The sequence below is a fragment of the Phyllostomus hastatus genome, unplaced genomic scaffold, assembly GCF_019186645.2.
Source record: "Phyllostomus hastatus isolate PE091 unplaced genomic scaffold, TTU_PhHast_1.1 phas_scaffold_1066, whole genome shotgun sequence".
Classification (NCBI taxonomy): domain Eukaryota; kingdom Metazoa; phylum Chordata; class Mammalia; order Chiroptera; family Phyllostomidae; genus Phyllostomus; species Phyllostomus hastatus.
The window spans coordinates 34331376-34348681 of NW_025334004.1; the positions used below are offsets into that span (position 1 = coordinate 34331376).

Here is a 17306-nt window from a genome sequence, read left to right on the forward strand (position 1 = left end):
GGAACTATTTCAGTGAGCTCAGCGGGGTTCAGGACACAAGACCGGTGTGCAAAGTCAACTGTGTTTTTATGCAGCAGCAACAAATAATTCAAATTAAATATGTTTAAAAACCCACTCATGGCGCAAAAAAAGAATAACACATTTAGGAATAAGTTTAGCAAAAGACATGCGAGACCTGAACTCTGAAAACGACCAACGTGGCCGAGAAACTGAAGACGAGCAGAACATTAGACAGACGCCCGCGTTCACGGTCGGAAGGAAGCTCAGCCTTGTGCCCCCGCACAGCCGCCCAGGTGGCTGCGAGGACCCCACCAGGCCTGCGCCTGCCCCAGCCCCAGCAGGCCTCCTGCAGGCCAGAGACTCCCCGCCCCCAGCGGGGCTCCCGTTCTGAGTCCTGAGCGGTGTGGCTTTGTGAGCTGACACCTCACATTCCCGGGGGGTCTGATTTGTTGATCTTCTTCCATGGCTTGATGCTTACTGTGTCTTGTCTAGGGGATTCTTTTATCCTGGAGCCACAAAGCATTCACTTTTTCTTTTTTAAGATTTCATTTATTTTCAGAGAGCGGGGAAGGGAAGGAGAGAGAGGGAGAGAAACGTCAATGTGTGGTTGCCTCTTGGACGCCCCCTACTGGGGACCTGGCCCACAACCCAGGTGTGTGCCCTGACCGGGAATTGAACCAGCGACCTTTTGGTTCACAGGCCCATACCCGATCCACTGAGCCACACCAGCCAGGGCCACGTCGGCATTCTTACAGGAGCAGGCTTCCTGGTGTGTTCCACCGTGGTCCCTCTTTGAGCTCATTTGTACGGACTGTTCTCGCTTTTTTGTAAGAAGTCCTGATTTCCGGAGGCGTGGCCTCCCACTTGGCTCTTCAGGGGGGACTGGACCCTTCTTGCCCCTTTAACTTCCGTGCAACCTCAGAGTCATCCCTCCTGCTAGGAAAGTGGAGGAACTTCTGTTGGAATTGTAACTAAACTGCGGGAGGACACATTTTAATGAGGGGAGAGTCACAGTTCTCACACGAATACACGACGAACACAAGCCAGAAGTCCCCCTGAACGCACCGGTTAGCGAGGGAGCCAGGCCAGGGTGCAGCCGGTGCGAACCAGGGTTTGGTCTGAAGAGACCAGCTGTGTCGGCAGGGCCGTCTGTCCGTCCGCCCGTGGGCAGGAACTTCTCCTTCCTGACAGCCCCCTCCAGGTCTGTCTCTGCAGAGTCTGGATCAGAGACGAAGGTCAGAGGTGAAGGTGCACGCACGCTGAGGTCAGACAGCCCTCAAGCACTCCCAGAAAGGGAGACAGAAATCTTCCGATTCCTTGTCTCCCACACTTGTCCCTGCAGGCGGAAGAGCCCACCACCATCAGTTTGCCCCCCCCCCACTTGTCCTTTCGATGCTCCTTCCCCGCCTTGCCCGGAATCGACCCCGGAGAAGCCAGGTCCCCCAGGGCCATTTCTGGCCAATTTTTTCCCAGTTGCAGCTGACACTCAGTGTTATTTCTTCCTGCTTCCCGGCGCACATCAAAGCGGTTAGAGCACCGTAACGAAGGGGTCCCCGGGGAGTCCTAGTGCCCAGCGGGGGCGCACGCAGTGATCACAACGCTGTTGACGGTTCCCCGTGTTGTCCTTACGTCCCCGTGTGGCCAGTCTTCATCTTCGTCCGAGGGGAAGGGGAGGGGTGGGCCTGCTCCGCCGCCCACCTGGCTCTGAGGTCCCTGTGAGCTCCGCCGGGTGCCCCTCCCCCGCTGCTGGCGGCTCTGAGGTCGGGACTGCGGCGGGCTCGGGGGCGGTTGCTGCACCCTCAGTGCATTCGCGGCGATAGAGCTCAGACTGTTCTTAAAGTTCCATAAAATTGAGGAAGTGCAGGCAAAGCCAATTTCCGCTTTCTCGTAATAATCTGTGATGTATATCACCCCGCCTCAGCCCGTTGCCGAGGCGACAGCTGGTTACAGTGGAGTTGGAGCCAACAGGAGTCATCAAGCCCCACCAGCAGGCTGCTGCTGGCAGGTGGGGGCGTGGCCGGCCTGCTTCCGTGCTCACGGGCACCTGCCTCAGGTGCACGGCAGGCAGGGCGCCTGCGGTCCTCACTGGGGCGGAGCCTGGCCGAGTCTGGGCAGCAGTTAGAGTAGGGAAGCAGCGTTATCACGTGGTGGGGGGGGGCGGGGGGGGTTGTGGGCAAGTCTTCTGTTTTTTCTGAAAATCGCTGATGGCAAATTCCAGCCACCACCCGCCCCGTCTTGTTTAGCGTGTTTGTCAGCGGAGCAGGGGTGCACTCGCCTGCACGGTGCAAAGTGGAGGCGCCGGGGTGGGGCCCCGCCCCCAGGGAGTGCCTGGGAGCAGGCTCCGGGTCCCCAGGTGGGAGCTGCCACGGCTCTGGGTGGGGACAGTGTGCATGTGGTGCTGTCGGGCGTTGGGGGCTTGGCACTGTGGGGCAGTGGGCCCCTCCTGTCCCCGGGCTCTGTGACTCGGGGCGGGGGGATGCTGGTAAACGCAGGTCCCCAGGCGCCACCCAGAGGCTATGGTTCTGTGGCCCCAGGCTGAGCGCACTGTGCTGGGGGGCAGTCAGGGTGTGGGGCACCTTCTCCCCTCCCTCAGGGGGTCCTCCCGGCCCAGCACCCTCCACATTTCCCCACCAGGGACCCTCCCTCCCATACACCGCTGTCCCTGGGAGTGGGGTGTGAGGCGTGGGGCAGGGGGAGGTTACGGCAGTGAGGGCCGTGGGGGGTGGGGGCGAGGGTCGGGGAGTAGGGCTCCTGGAAGGAAAACGGAAGTGATTCAGGGTAGGAGGATGGACAATCGGTGGTGGTTCTTTCTTTTTTTTTAAGAATCTTTTATTTACTTATTTCAGAGAGGGGGGAAGGGAGGGAGAGAAACGTCCCTTTCACAGGCCACCACCTGGGGACCTGGCCCAAAACCCAGGCATGCGCCCTGACAGGGAACCGAACTGGCGACCTCTTGGTTCGCGGGCCAGTGCTCAGCCCACTGAGCCGCAGCCGCCGGGCTCGGTGACGGTTGTTGCTCGGCAGTGAGGCGTGTCCCCTCCCACCACAGCCACGTCCTGAAGGACAAGAACAAAGGGGCGGAGCTCCACTGAAGCCGCCGGGAGAGCAGAGATTCGAGGTGGGCCCGTGTCCACCACGGAGAGCCCCCGAGTGGCCAGGACAGAAGACCAGGCTCAGAAGTGTGTTCGCTCTGGGCACCACGGTCACCACGGTCACCGAGACCAAAGCAAAAGGCTTGTTTGAGGGGTTGAGAGACAAGGCTGGGCCCGACCGCGGTGCTGAGTTCACTGTCGCCGGGTCCGGGCGGTGGGAACAGGTCGAGGACCGCACTCCCTCCGCAGCCGGGCCGAGAGCGGCGAGCCGTGCGTGGGTGCCGGTGCGGAGGCCGCTGAAGCGGCTTCGGGGACCCCGGACACGCTGGCTGTGGGGGAGTAAAACCACTTTCCAGGGCAAACATTCGACGTGGGCGAGGCCTCCGGGTTTGGGCCCGGGTGCCGCTCGCCCACAGGGGCCACACGGAGGCCGTGCATCCAGGCCTCTCGGGACAGACGGCAGCCCTGCGTGGGGCGTGTCCCCAGCCACCAGCTGCCACCCGTGTGCCGGGGCGGCCCAGGGAGAGGCGCGCGCTGGGCGGCGGTGTCCCTCCCGCGGGAGGACGCCAAGTCCCGGAGGGGCCCGCCCTCCTCCGACTCGTCCTCCCGAGCTGCCGCGCCAGCGGAAGGGCCGTCTGGAGCGGCGCTGCCGGAGTCCACTGCGGTCGGAAGGGCTCCTGCGCCTCCTTCCGTCGTTGGTGACCCAGGTCACTCTCAGGCGCTTCTCCTGGCAAACACCAGCCCTTGGATCCCGCCCACGGCCCCTCCCTGAGGAGGAACTCTGCCCAGGCCGCCGCCGCCGCCGCCGCCGCGGAAGACGCCCGTGCGGTTCTGGAAGGACCACAGCACCAGTGGCTGCATCAGGAACCTGGACGGAGCTGGGCGTGACGTCTGTCCCCCAGGAGTGCACGGGTGGCATCTGGAAGAAGGCGATTAAGAGGCTCATTGGGACGCCCGAGGATTGCGGGGGCGAGGCGGCTGCAAAGATCAAGGCCGCAGCGGAGACAGCGAACAGCCTTCCCCCAGGGTGCACCGGGGCGCTGGGGCCCGAGGGCAGGTTGACGCGCAGCCGTGGGCCCCGGGAACGGGAGGCAGAGCTGCAGGAGAGGCCAGAGCGGGAGGAACCGCACGAGCGGAGAACGGACAGCACCCCCGCCCCCCAGCAAACCCTCGGCGAAGGCTCCGGCGGGGGCTTCTGCCGGCTCACGGGGCTCCTGCGGAGGTCGGCGGGCTCGGACCCGCCCCAGAAGGGCTTCTCGGGCCCGGAGGGCGGCTCGCGGCGCACCGTCTGCCCCGAGCACGCCCGCGATGAAGAGAGAACCCACCACCGCGGGCGCGATTCTCAGGAGTGGAACCCCCCACACCCAGGAGATGTGCCCGGCCTGGCTGCCCCCGCAGACCCTCCCGGGGGCAGGGTGGGGGACAGGGTAGGGGGCAGGCCGGCTTCAGACCCTGGGTAGGCCTCAGCTGACGGGTGTGTTTGTGTCTTAGTTTTCAACCAAAATAATTTTTAAAACTTAAACTTGAAAATTAGAAAAACTATAGTATAATGGTATAAAGAAGAAGCATTCTTTGTAGAGCTGTACTACGTTTTAAGTGATGCTGTATCATGAAAGAATTGAAAAGTAAACAAAAAGAGTATAAAGTGGAAAAGTTACAGTAAGGCAAGGTTAACTGATTGCAAGAGAAAGAAAAGTGACTTCTGTAGACAGAGTGACACCTGGGGGAGCCGTGTCACAGTCTCCAGCTGCGTCCTGGCCTCGCGTCATGCCCCGCCCGCCTCACCCGGGCAGCCTCGCCCTCCCTCTGGGCTGCGTCCCTGCCCAGCGCCCTGCACGCGGGCACCGTGTTCATCTCTCACGCCCTGGCGCCCCGTCCCTGTTCTACGTCCTCCTGTGCCGCGAGCCACAGCTGCTGTCATCACGTGACAGCCGCCTCGGGGCTCAGGGCAGTGACAGATGTGCAGGCTCTCGGCCCCGGGGCAGCAGACCCTGTGGCCCAGGTGAGCGGGAGGAGACACCACGTAGCCCAGGTGAGCGGGAGGGGACACCACGTAGCCCAGGTGAGCGGGAGGGGACACCACGTAGCCCAGGTGAGCGGGAGGGGACACCACGTAGCCCAGGTGAGCGGGAGGGGACACCACGTAGCCCAGGTGAGCGGGAGGGGACACCACGTAGCCCAGGTGAGCGGGAGGAGGCACCACGCAGCCCAGGTGAGCGGAGCAGCAGGCTAGGCCACCTGACTCTGTGTCAGTGCCTCTGCTCGTTCGCACAATGACGAAACTGCCGACGGCACATTTCCCAGAATGTGGGTGAGGGGCAGGTGGCTGTAAGGGGAGTGGAAGGTGTGGGGACGCGCTGTTGACTGAGAAATCCCGGTGGTGACGCTGCACGTGCGACACCCGGGGCTGCAGGACCACCCCCTGGGAGACACAGTCACTGACCCTAAAGTGAGGTTCCCGTCACTAAAAAATCAAACCCTGCCCTCTCCTCTGTGGGTCACCACATGGGGCGACCCCTGTGGGAGGTCGGCCTCCGGTCCTGACGGCCCTCTTACTCGGCGGACCCGGTGGGCCGTGCGCGCACAGACCGGCTCCTGTCTCCTGACGAGAGGAGAGGGGCGTCTCCGAAGCACCCGTGCGGCAGCGGCAGCGGCAGCGGCAGCGGCAGCGGCAGCGGCAGCCCGACCCTCTGCCCACCGGCCCTGGCGTGTTTCCACTCGCTGACTGTGTTGCCCTTGCCTTGCCGTGCGTCCCAGCACACAGGGACTCAGCAACTGCGGATTTCCTTTATTCTCTGCAGCTCGCCGCTTGCCCGTAAATTCCGAGATCCGGGCTAATTAGACGTCGCATCTTTGTTCCCAAGCTGACTCCAGCAGATGGCTGATTTATTGGCCAATTGTAACCTCACACCACGGCAAAGCAGCGAGATCGCCTGCCCTGCGCCGTTGTTTGAAAATAGGTTTCAAACCGTCTTCTTGCCAACCCAGCACCATATGCAGCGATGCCCATGGGCCACGCCTGCCCATCTGACGTGTAGGCGGTGGCGCACTTGGCTCTGCCCCGCGCCCCCCAGGCCGCTCGCCTTTGGCCAGGATGCACCTGCGGCTGCCCGCCCGCAGGAGGGGCTGGGAGGCAGGTGGCTCCTCGCAGCTGTTAGGAGGTGGAACGCAGGATCGCTGCCATTCAGGGCGAGTGGGAGGGCTCGTGGCGCGCACTCGGGGTGGGGGCCCCTCCTGATGCTTGTGCCGTCTGCCTGTTGCTATGGTAACATATCTGCACCCTGCCTGCGTGTGTGATTGTGTTCTGTTCTCCTTGTAGATGGAGGAGATAAAGTTTAAGGACAGAGCAGTCTTCGTGCTGGAGAGAGAGTTAGGGGTGCAAGCCGGGCATGCTCAGAGGCTGCAGCTCCAAAAGGAGGCTTTAGATGAGCAGCTGTCCCAGGTCAAAGAGGCCGAGCGGCACCCGGGCAGCCCCAGACGGGAACTTCCTTATGCAAGCGGTGCAGGAGACGCCTCAGACCACTCGGGAAGCCCTGTAAGCACCTCCCTCCCCGACTCCCGCTGACCGAGAGTGCAGGGACCCGCCCCCCCGTGCCCACCGCTGCGCGTCCCTGCGAGGCTGGGGGGCCAAGCCCAGGTCTGCAGCCCGAGGGCCAGGCCCTGGGCCCCTCGGCTTCCCTGCCCGGCCAAGAGCACAGATAGACCTCGTCCTCCTTCCTTCCCTGCCAACGTAGTGCACAGCCCGGCCTCCGCGAGGCCTCACCCGAGCCGTGGGGTCCGAAGGTTGCTGAGGGCCCCTGGTGCTGGCTGCGGCTGCGCGGCTTCCCTTGCCATGCCCGGGCCCTGCCTTCTGGCGGCAAGGCCGGCTCCCTGCCCCCCATCCTGGATTTGACCCCCATGCAGCGATTTCCGCCATCTGCGTCACCCATCACCCTCCCACCTGCTTTCCATGTGACCATGACAGTCTCCTGCTCACCCCGGGCCCGCCGGCACGGCACAGGGCTGGCAGCAGCCGGCCCCGACACCAACCATCTCCGCATCACTGCTCCTCCTTCGGGGCCTGGGAAGGCCGAGGGAGAGGGGGTGGTCTGAATTCCGCAGATGCCCCACGTGGTCCGCCAGGCAGGCCCCTAGCCTCTCCTGCACCTGCTGAATGAGGAACCACCCCTCTGTCGTTCGGGACACGCGTGTGCGAGCCGAACCAGCCCTAGGACAGGGACACTTCCAGGATAGAGGGTGACACCCGGTAGCCCTCTTCTGCGTGCCTGAACCGAATGAGCACCTGCCCCGGCACCTTGCCTGCTCCATTGCGCGGACCCCTGAGCCGCTCAGACAGGACCCAGTGGTTTCGCTGGTTCTTCCTGAAGTCTCGGTGGTACCACAATGGCCTTTCAGATGCATAGTCCTGGGACACTAGCTTTTGGGAGCCTTAGGTCCAATGTCGTTCTCCGAGCTCACTTAATACCGGGGAAGTGAATTCCAGCCTGCGGGCCCCGCGGACCCTCCCCGAAGTGCAGCCAGCCCTGGCCCAGGATCATCTGGGGCCGGTTCTGACGCTTTCGGGGCGCGCCGCGGTCAGGGAGCCTGCACGTGCATGCCCTCGCCCTCCACACTCGCATCTTCCCGTCATGTCTGCTTCTGCGTGTCATGCCATCTCGCCGTTTGCTGAGCAGCCGCGCTCCAGCCCCTCGGAGGGACCCCCCCGCCCCGCCCCCCAGGCTCGGGCCTCGTGACGCAGACGCGCTCTGGGCCCGCGCGGGTCGGGCTTTGCCGAGGGTTCTGGGTCTACGAGCAGTTATTTTGCAGTTGGCCTCTGTTTCAGGAGCAGCAGTTGGACGAGAAGGACGCTCGGCGCTTCCAACTTAAAATCGCGGAGCTCAGCGCCATCATCCGGAAGCTGGAGGACCGGAACGCCCTGCTGTCCGAGGAGAGGAACGAGCTGGTGAGCGCGGCCGGCGGCGGGCTGGGTCCCCTGGGTGCCAGGGGCTTGGCTGCGGTGCGGGGCGTGGGGCGCCGGGCACCCACTTCCGGAATTCCCCGTGGGAAGGCCCGCTGGTGAGCAGGGCAGGGCTTGAGTCTAGGCCTCCGGTCCGGTGCCAATAAAACTTTATTAACAAACGCGGTGCTGGCCACTTCCGGGCCCCAGGGGCTGGTGGGTGGGTCCCTGCTCCTGTGATTGGGTGGCGCCACCCCGTTCTTCTCATCACGTTCTTCTCTGTACTGACGGGCGTGCGCACCCGGCCCTGCGGGGGCGCCAGCGCCGTCAGTCTGGCGGCCACTGAGGTTTCTGAGCCGCTCGTCCTCCGGGCGTCCCGCGGGGACCTGGCACCGCAGGCCTTCCTGGGCCCGACGGCGGCCCTCCGCAGTCGCCCCGCTGGTTCCGCTCAGTGTGTGGACCCCGCACGGGGACCTGCCGGTCCTCGGTCCCAGCTAGGAGCACCGAGCTCACCGTGGCTTTTGTCTTCCAGCTCAAGCGTCTCCGGGAAGCGGAGAGTCAGTACAAGCCACTGCTGGAGAAGAGCAAACGTCTCTCCCGGAAGAATGAGAGTCTGTCCCACGCTCTGCGGCGCATGGAAAACAAGTTGAAGTTCCTCACGCAGGAGAACATAGAAATGGTAGGGCACCCCCCCGACGTGTCCGCCCGCCAGCAGAGGGCGCTCGCGCGCGCGTTTCCCGAACCACCTCTCCCGCTTCTCACCTGCGAGGTTCGACCCGGTGCCTGCGGCCCTTGGAGGGCGGGGCCCCCCTGCAGGGAGAGACTGAGCAGTCGCACCCCCAGTGCCAGGCCACCACCCGGCTCTGGTGGGATCGCGGTGGTGGGGGCCCTGGCACAGGCCCTGCTCCGGGCATGGACTAGGGATCCTGGGGGGGGGGGGCTCCCCTCCGGCCGCCGCCACCAGGCGGAGTGGGGGATGAGTAGCTGGTATCTCGTGTGTCCCTTCTGGTCCTGAGGGCGCCGGGGGCCATGAGTGAGAGCGCGCAGTGTGGGGGAGGCAGACGTGCCCCCCACTCCCCGCCCTGCAGACCGCCCTGGCTGTCACACCCTGACTTGGGAACGGCGGTGGGGCAGGACCTGGCGTGGGCAGCCCCAGGGTCCCCTGCCGCGGGGACCGGCCCAGAAGCAGCCTCGGTTTCCCCGGGCTCTGCAGCCCGGCGGGAAGGCCCTGGCTCCCCACCACCCGCAAGGACGGCCCCGGGCCTCTCCGGTGACGGCCTGGCTGGTTTCCAGAGACAGAGAGCCGGCATCATCAGGAGACCCAGCTCCTTGAACGACCTGGATCACAGCCAGGAGGAAAGAGAAGTCGACTTCCTGAAGCTGCAGATTGTGGAGCAGCAGAACCTCATAGACGAGCTTTCCAAGGTGACTGGGGCCGGCCGGCGGGCGTCACCCGGGTCTAGGTCTGCTCCCCTCCCTGTGCCCTTCTGCCCCCAGAGGCCACACCCACCCTGAGCCCCGGCCCCGGGGTCTGCGGCCAAGGGGCCCCCCGGGAGGTGGGGTTGTTTGTCTTCCTGGCCCCTCCCTGGGTGCATCTCGGGCCGCATGCGACCCTGCACCGGAGGTGGCCCTGCCAGGAGCTCAGAGCTTCCCCTCCTGGTCGCTCTGGACCGGGGGTCTCGGGAGCCACACCCCCACCAGTGACAGGGTCGGGCTCCTGTGGCCACAGCCAGGGGCTGAAAACAGTAGTGACACGTTCCCCCCGGTTCTGAGGCTAGAACCCCCACACCGAGGTGCTGACAGGGCTGTGCCCCTGATTCATAGAAGTTTCCGGGGGCCCTGGGCCATGTCACTGCTGTCCCTGTCTGTCTTCGTGGGGTCCTCTCTCTGACCCCAGGGCAAGCACCCGCCCTGGTCCAGGATGGCCTCGTCCCGGAACCCCGAACTTAATCCGCCTGCCAATGCAAAGACCCCGATGCCCCAGCCCAGCTTTCTGGCTGTGCCTTATCAGACCCCTGTCCAATCACCCTGGTTCCGGCACATTCCGCTGTTTTTTGGGACCCCAGCAATGGCACGGCCAGGCCTCGCTGCCTCCGTTGTTCTGTGCCCTCGGGCAGCAGCGGGGACAGCGGTGTCCTCCTCTGGGGCTGGTGTGGCACACGGCTGGAAGTGCTGTTCTGATGGCTGGCGTCTCCTCCCAAGTGACAGGAGATGGGGCAGAGAGGTGCCCCTGCCCCGACGGGCTGGGCGTTGGGACCTCCCCCAGGGAGCCCCCCGCATCCCACACCTGAGATCAGGGCTCTCGTCTCGCTCCGTGATGCGGCAGCAATGGTCCCGTCCCACAGGGTGGGAGCGGGAGAGGAAAACACCCACGGAAACGCCCCGCCCCCCAGCTCTGAATGGCCAGCACATCCCTCCTTCCAGGGCCCTGGGCATCAGCGGAGGACGGCAGGAAGGACGAGGGGACCGCCCTCCCCAGGGGGGCAGGGGGCGGAGCCACATGACTCAGTGGTTGGGACGTGGCAGAGGTCGGGGTGGGTGCAGGGCTCCAGGGCCCTGGGACAGGTCACACCCCGATTCTCCGGACCGCTGTCCTCTCTTCCTAGACCCTGGAGACGGCCGGCTACGTGAAGAGCGTGTTAGTAAGTACCACTGGCCCCGCCGGCCCTTGTCCCCATCACCCCCCGCGCCCACGGCTCCTCCCGGGTCAGACAGAAGTGGCCGGGCCAGCACCTGGGTGGATTTGGTGGCCGCAGTGGCACCTGCCCCAAGGCTCTGCTGTGGTGACTGAGGACGCCCGCCGGTCAGTGGGTCGCATGTGCCCCAGCAGCCAGTGGCAGCGCCCGGCCGTGTCCGAGTTGTTTAATCAAGCATCGGTCTGGGGGCGCCCCTCCTGGGGCCCTTCCCCCACCACGGGTGTCCCAGCCGGCGTGGACCGCAGTCTGGGCCTGGCTGCTTCCGTCACGGTCACAGGAAGGCAGCCCAGCTCCCCGGAGGGAAGCAGGTCCCAGGTCCCCACACACGTTCACGGGGCCACATCCACCGGTGTGTGAGCACACGTCTGCCCAGAGCACGCAGGGAGCCGGCCCATCTGTCCGCTCGAGGCCCGTTTCCGTGCCTGCCGCGCACGTCCCTGGACCCCTTGTGCGGCCCCCCGGCCAACCACCGCCCCGGGGCCGGTGCGCCCCGCTGAGTGTGACGGGCCACCCAAAACGGGCGGGCGGCGGAGCTCAGGTGCCAGGATGGCGGGGCAGTCCGCCGGTCAGAGTAGCCACTGTCCTCTCAGTGGCCACAGAGGACGTCCACCTGCGCATTTGAGGTGGACGGAGCTGCTCAATTACTCAAAACCGTCCCCTCAACGGGTTTCTGCAGGAGCGGGACAAGCTGCTGAGGCTTCGGAAGCAGAGGAAGAAGATGGCCAAGCTCCCCAAGGTGGGCGGGGCCGGGGGGCCGCCCAGGGGGGCGAGGTGCACACTCTGCTCCCGGTTCTGAATCAGAGGACCCAGCCTGATTTCTTCTAAAGTGTTGTTTTTAGAGACTTTATTTACTTACTTATTTTTGGAGAGGGGGAAGGGGTGGAGAGAGGGAGGGGAGAAATGGCCAGGAGTTGGCTCTCGCAGGCGCCGCACCCGGGGACCAAACCCGCACCCAGGCCTGTGCCCTGACCGAAAGTCCAACCCTGACCTCTGGTTTGTGGGGTGACGCCCAAGCCGCCCAGCCACACCTGTCAGGGGGGCCTCCCTGCTCTTGATTTCCCACAAGAAGGCAGGAACTCGGGACACTGGTGAGGAGGGGCGGGCTCAGCCATAGGCTCTGGCCTCCCAGCTGCCCGGCCAGGCCCCGTGGCCCTGGGGACGGCCGCCTGCGGGCCGCAGCCCCTCCGTGGAGGACCTGGGGCTCTCTCTGCTGCCCAGTCCTTTTTGATAAACCCGTGGTTTCCCTCGGAGGTGAGCTGGGAAGAGTCTCTAAAACAGCAGAGACTCCTGTCCTGGTTTTTGCAAAGCGTGTTTTTGTTTGGTCTTGAGCGGTCCCCGGGGTGTGTCACACGCTCGTCTGGGCCTTAGAAAGGCCCACAGGTGGCACGGAGGGTGTGGGGTCATCTCAGGGTCCTTGGGCACCAGCAGCAGGCACTGGCAGCGTGGGCGGGCGGGAGGAGGAGGCCGGCCCTCCCCGCCTGGGCCTGCTCTCCGGGCGCCCTGGTGAGACCGGAGCCCTCAGCGAGGGGGGCAGGCTCCCGGCCGAGGACAGGGCGTTGGGTGGTGAGCTGGCCGCCACGCGCTCCAGCCTCCGTGGGCAGTGGGCCGTCGGTGAGCTGCAACTCAGGGGTGGGGGTGGGGAGAGCCCGGGTCACTGATGTCACAGAGGAGTTGGGGCGGGGGCATCCCTCAGGCCGGGCCCTCGCGTGTGCTGGGGGAGGACCAGCTGTTGCTTGTGGTTTTGCTTTACCCTGATTTGCCTCGGACGATACTTTGAAAACACAACAAAGATGAGTGGCTGCACAAGTGGCCCCTTGCCAAGTACGGGGCTGGCGCTCACCCACCGTGAGTCCCACGGCATGTCTCCTGCATGGTGGCATCCGAGTGCCGCTGCCGTGGGACTCGCAGAGCTGGTGCCCACCGCCCCGAGTGGGCCCCACAGCAATGGCGGACGGCCTTGCCGCAGACCCGGCCCCTCCCTCGCGCTCTCTCTCCCAGCTCACTGCCCCACGGGCCGCGCCACACGGCGCCCACCTTGCCGCGAGGCTGGGGGCCCAGATGGGGCCAAGTGCGCAGGGGCATGGCTCACGGCTGGGCAGCGGGGGGGGGGGGGCCGGTGGGGGCGGCCCGGAGGCCCCCGGGGGCTGCTGGCACTAACACACACCCTCCCCCAAAGCCGGTCGTGGTGGAGACCTTCTTCGGGTACGACGAAGAGGCTTCCCTGGAGTCCGACGGCTCTTCCGTGTCCTGCCAGACGGACAGGACGGACCAGACCCCGTGCACCCCCGAAGATGACCTGGAGGAGGTGACGGGGCAGGCGGGGCCGGGGGCAGCTCCCCGCAGAGGTGGCTGCGTCCCCCACAGTCCGTGGTTCCGCGCCGTGACAAACGTGCTCTGCGGCCGCCGCCCTCCCACCACCCCTTCAGGCGCACGCCCGGTCTGCCTCGCCCCGTCCAGTGCCCCCTGCACGGGGGAGAGGGGCTGCCTGTGGGGGAGGCCCGGCCCCCCTGGCCCGGGGTTGTCGCCACCGCCAGGGGCACGCGCCACATGGTCCCCAAGGCCACGGAGCTGCTGAGCCACCTCAGACGTGGCAGCAACCTGCCGCCAGCGGGGCGAGGGCTCCCGGGCCCCGTGGCTCTGGACGTCGCCAGCCCGTGTGACCCTGGCTTGTCTTCTGGGCAGCGAACTAACTCTTCAGGGCCCAGTAGGGCCTCAGAGCGGCGGTGGCGGCAGCCCCCTCCCCCTCTAGGGCAGCAGGTGTCCCTGCAGCCGGGAGGAGGTGTTGGGGGTCCCAGTGCAGGAGGGGCCCGGGCTGTGGGGCAGGTGGGAGGGATTTGGCCATCTGTCCGACAGCCGCAGCCTCCCTCTCCTCCCTGCCTCCGGTGGGCGGGGCGGAGCCGCTGCGAGCCTGCTCTGGAGGGAGGGGGAGGCAGGGGTCCGGCCAGAACCGGGCCGCGGGCGGAGGCCGGCGCCAACGCGGGCTCTGTGTGCCCCTGCAGGGCATGGCCAAGGAGGAGACGGAGCTGCGGTTCCGGCAGCTGACCATGGAGTACCAGGCCCTGCAGCGTGCGTACGCCCTGCTGCAGGAGCAGGTCGGAGGGACGCTGGACGCCGAGCGAGAAGTTAAGGTCTAACTGACTTCCACTCCGCTGCCCCCACCCCGCGCGACCCCGGTAGCTGGTGTGGCCCAGTGACACCCGCCCCTCGGCTGAGCGCCAGCGGCGGGGAAGCCGTCGGCCGGGCCGGGCCCTGGCGGAACCTGCCGGAACCTGCCGGAGCAGGTGTGCCAGTGAGCCTCCAGAGAGCTCGTTGTCCGGCTCCCGGCCGCCGAGGGGGCCGCCGAGGGGGCCGCGGGGCCTGCAGCGCCTTGAAGGTGAAGTCGCCTTGGCTGCAGACCCGGCGGCACGGAGCCGGTGCAGGGCCGGCTTTCGGGCTCAGGTGGTGCCGTTTGCCGAGATTGGCCATTCCCCCGGCACCTGCCGAGCTCAGAAGCTGGGCCCACCTGGCTCCCTGCCTCGCTGGGCAGCCCCGTGTCCTAGATTCAGGAGGCGGGGGTGCCCACAGCTGTGTCTCTCCTGGGAAAGGTCGGAACACAGGGCTGACGGTGCCCCTGCTGGCTGCCAGGGCCCCCTGGGAGGGCCCTACCCGAAGTCTCCTCCCACCCACCTGCCTGTCTGGGGGCTGCCTGGGCTCCAACGGGGCAGCTGCAGGAACAGCGGTGGCGGGGCAGGGGGACAGGCCGCGTCCCCGTGGAGGGAAGGGCTCTCCCGAGCTTGCAGCCCTGGGGCCCAGGGTGGGGGTGCAGCTCTGCCCCCAACCCCATTGTGGGAAGGGGCGGGGAGGCCATCTGCCCGTCATCCTGGGCCTCGGTGGCGGGCTGGGTGGAGCTGGCCCTCTGGGGCAGCGGGGGTGCGGCCCCCTCTGGAGCTGCCCCCGGGGCCCCGGGCCTCACCCCTTCCCCTGGCGGTCGTGCCCTGTGGCGTAGCTTGTTTCCTCCCCCGGGCTTTCTGGAGTTCCGGGGGCACCTGTTGTGGGACCCGACAGAGCACGCCTCCGGCTGCGCCCCTGCCCGGGCGGGGCCGCCCTCCCCTGGCCTGAAGGGAGAGGTGACCGCGGACAGGACGCTTTCTCGTGGCAGGGACTCGGAGTGTTTCCTCCCGCACTGTTTGGGGCGGGGGGGGCGGGGGCGGAGAGCCTTGTCTGTGTGTCTTGTTGGGCCCTGGAGAAGCCTTTGCTCGGGCCACAGGCACTCGGGCGGGCAGCACAGCCTCGAGGTCTTTGCCCGGGGAGTGAAGCGTCCGAAGGGACATTCCCGTGCAGGCCCTTTGTTGGAAGTCCCCCCGCCCCCACCTACTGCACCAACCAGGGACACCTGGTGGGGGGGGTACAGGGCCGGGGACGGCCCTTCCGCTGGTGGTCCCTGGACCAGGACCTGGGCTTAGACCGCCGCTCCCCTCCAACCTGCAGATGGGGGCGAGGACTGACAAGCATCCTTTTTCCGCCCCTGGGCTCTCCCCAAACACTTCCCCTCCCTCCCTCCCTGCCGCCCTTAGAGGGGGGACAGGAGTGTGCCGGGGGAGGCGGAGTCGGGCACCCCCTGGGAGGGGGTGTCCAGGCCCTGTGCCCTGCTGGTCCCACAGGCCCTCATCCGTTTGCCCCGGAAGCTGTTCTGGGGTGGGGGTGGGGGGCAGGAGGGCCCATCAGGGTGCAGTGCCCTGTGGTTTAGACCCCAGAGGGCGCAAACTCGCAGGAGGGGGCCAGGCCCTGGAGGCCCAGGAGGCGCTTAGGGGGCTGGTTCCCCAAACAAGGGGCAGGCTCAGCAAAGTGGGGAGCGCAGGGCTGGCAGAAGGAGCCAGGGTGGAAGGGCGGGCACTGTCGGGGGGCTGCTTTGCGAGCCCCAGCTGGACCCCAGCAGGGCCAGGCCCGGTCGGCTGTTCCAGTCCGAAAGGAGGGTCCCCGGCAGCCCCTCGGGACGGAGTGCAGGCCCTGCCACCATCCAGCTCGCTTCTGCTCAGCCCCGGGGCCCGTCCTTCCCTCGGGGCATCCTCGCAAAGCTGCCGACTGCCCGTTCTCCGCGGACGCACTGTCCTCGGAGTCCCCGGTCACGTGGGCGTGTCCTGGCTCTTAGGGAACATTTGATGTTTCCCCCTCCCGCCCACAGACCCGCGAGCAGCTCCAAGCTGACGTGCAGAGGGCGCAGGCACAGATCGAGGACCTGGAGAGGGCACTGGCGGAGCAGGGGCAGGTGGGCGTGTCCCCGGGGGGCCTGTGTGGGGTCGGACCAGCGTGGGGCCGCCCCCCTGCCCTCCGCCCAGGGGGCCCGGGAACAGGGGTTGTCCGGAAGCCAGGTGTCGAGGCCCTCTGTCCAACCCTCCGTCCTGCAAGACCGTGATCTGAGTGTGGGATGTGCGGTCTGACCCCGCCGTGTGCTCACCTCTCCCTTCCCGCCCGTCCGCAAGGACATGAAGTGGATCGAAGAGAAGCAAGCCCTGTATCGGAGGAACCAAGAGCTCGTGGAAAAGGTGCGCCCGGCCCGCCCGAGCGTCGGGCGGCTCCCGGGGGAAGCGCCGGTGCCCTGGGCTCACGGAGGGGTGTGGGTCATGGCGGCCCCACCCACAGGCCTGCTGTGCTGCCCCGGCCTCCTGGGGCCGCTGGAGGAGGGGCTCACGGCACAGGGCCTGCAGGCCGTGGGCCACGTGTCAGCCAGATGCTGCTGTGTCCTTCAGACCCGTCCCCGATGCTCGGGACAGCCCCTCAGCCCCGCGGGTTCAGTCGGGGGCGGGGCCCCCCCCACTGCGTTTTCAGGTCCTCGGGAGACCCCTGCGGACGTGCCGGAGGCTGCGCCGTGAGCGCCCTGGGGGAGGTGTGGCCTCAGGGCAGGTCCGCTGGTTAAACTGGAAGTGCAGACTGTCCCTTAATCGGTGGAGGCGGTTCTGGAGGGCGGCCTGGCAGCCAGAGCACGGGACCCCGCTGACAGTACCCTCCAGCCCCGGACCGGCCTGGGGTCCCGGAGTGCGGCCCCAGCCAGGGCGAGGCAGGGGTCAAAGGCACGCCTTGCTTCCTCTCTCCTGGGCGGACCCCTCTCCCCCCGCCCATGCACCTGGGCCTGAAGCCCCCCGCTCCCCCAAATCAGCCAAGGGGCAGGGCTCAGCCAGGCCCCTGTCCCCACAGAGAGAACCGGGGAGTTGACCTCACGTGACCTCCGGCGTCCCCCCACCTCTCATCTTCCAGATCAAGCAGATGGAGACGCAGGAGGCGCGGCTGAAGCACGAGGTCCAGGACGCGAAGGACCAGAACGAGCTGCTGGAGTTCCGGATCCTGGAGCTGGAGGTGCTCGAGGGCGGGCGAGGGCGGGCAGGGCACTGAGCGTGGCTGCCCTGGGAGCCCGGGGGACGACGGCTGAGCCGGCCTGGGCCCTGCCCTGCTGACGCACGACCCCAGGAGGCCTGGCCGGGGTGGGGGGTGCATCTCTGCGTCCACGGTGCTGTGCGGGGGGCCGGACGCCGCGGTCTGGCCCTCACCCTCCGCGGGGACCTTGGCCTCCGTCAGGGGGAAGAGGGGGGTCAGGGCCGCCCTGGTGGC

The 17306-nt window shown here is 66.7% G+C and overlaps 1 protein-coding gene across 8 annotated transcripts in view; it reads left to right on the top strand.

Moving 5' to 3' along the window:
* JAKMIP3 (Janus kinase and microtubule interacting protein 3) overlaps positions 1 to 17306 on the top strand; it is a 45455-nt gene that overhangs the window by 17704 nt on the left and 10445 nt on the right. For 3 of the 8 annotated variants that reach the window (XM_045854599.1, XM_045854600.1, XM_045854601.1), the window contains exons 4-14: positions 6412 to 6627; positions 7915 to 8034; positions 8561 to 8707; positions 9322 to 9453; positions 10635 to 10670; positions 11401 to 11460; positions 12901 to 13029; positions 13724 to 13852; positions 15886 to 15969; positions 16184 to 16246; positions 16956 to 17054. In XM_045854599.1, the coding sequence (XP_045710555.1) occupies positions 6412 to 6627; positions 7915 to 8034; positions 8561 to 8707; positions 9322 to 9453; positions 10635 to 10670; positions 11401 to 11460; positions 12901 to 13029; positions 13724 to 13852; positions 15886 to 15969; positions 16184 to 16246; positions 16956 to 17054 (1215 nt within the window). The remainder of the gene's footprint in view (positions 1 to 6411; positions 6628 to 7914; positions 8035 to 8560; positions 8708 to 9321; positions 9454 to 10634; positions 10671 to 11400; positions 11461 to 12900; positions 13030 to 13723; positions 13853 to 15885; positions 15970 to 16183; positions 16247 to 16955; positions 17055 to 17306) is intronic. The other 5 variants (XM_045854602.1, XM_045854607.1, XM_045854604.1 and 2 more) reach the window with 3 other exon arrangements.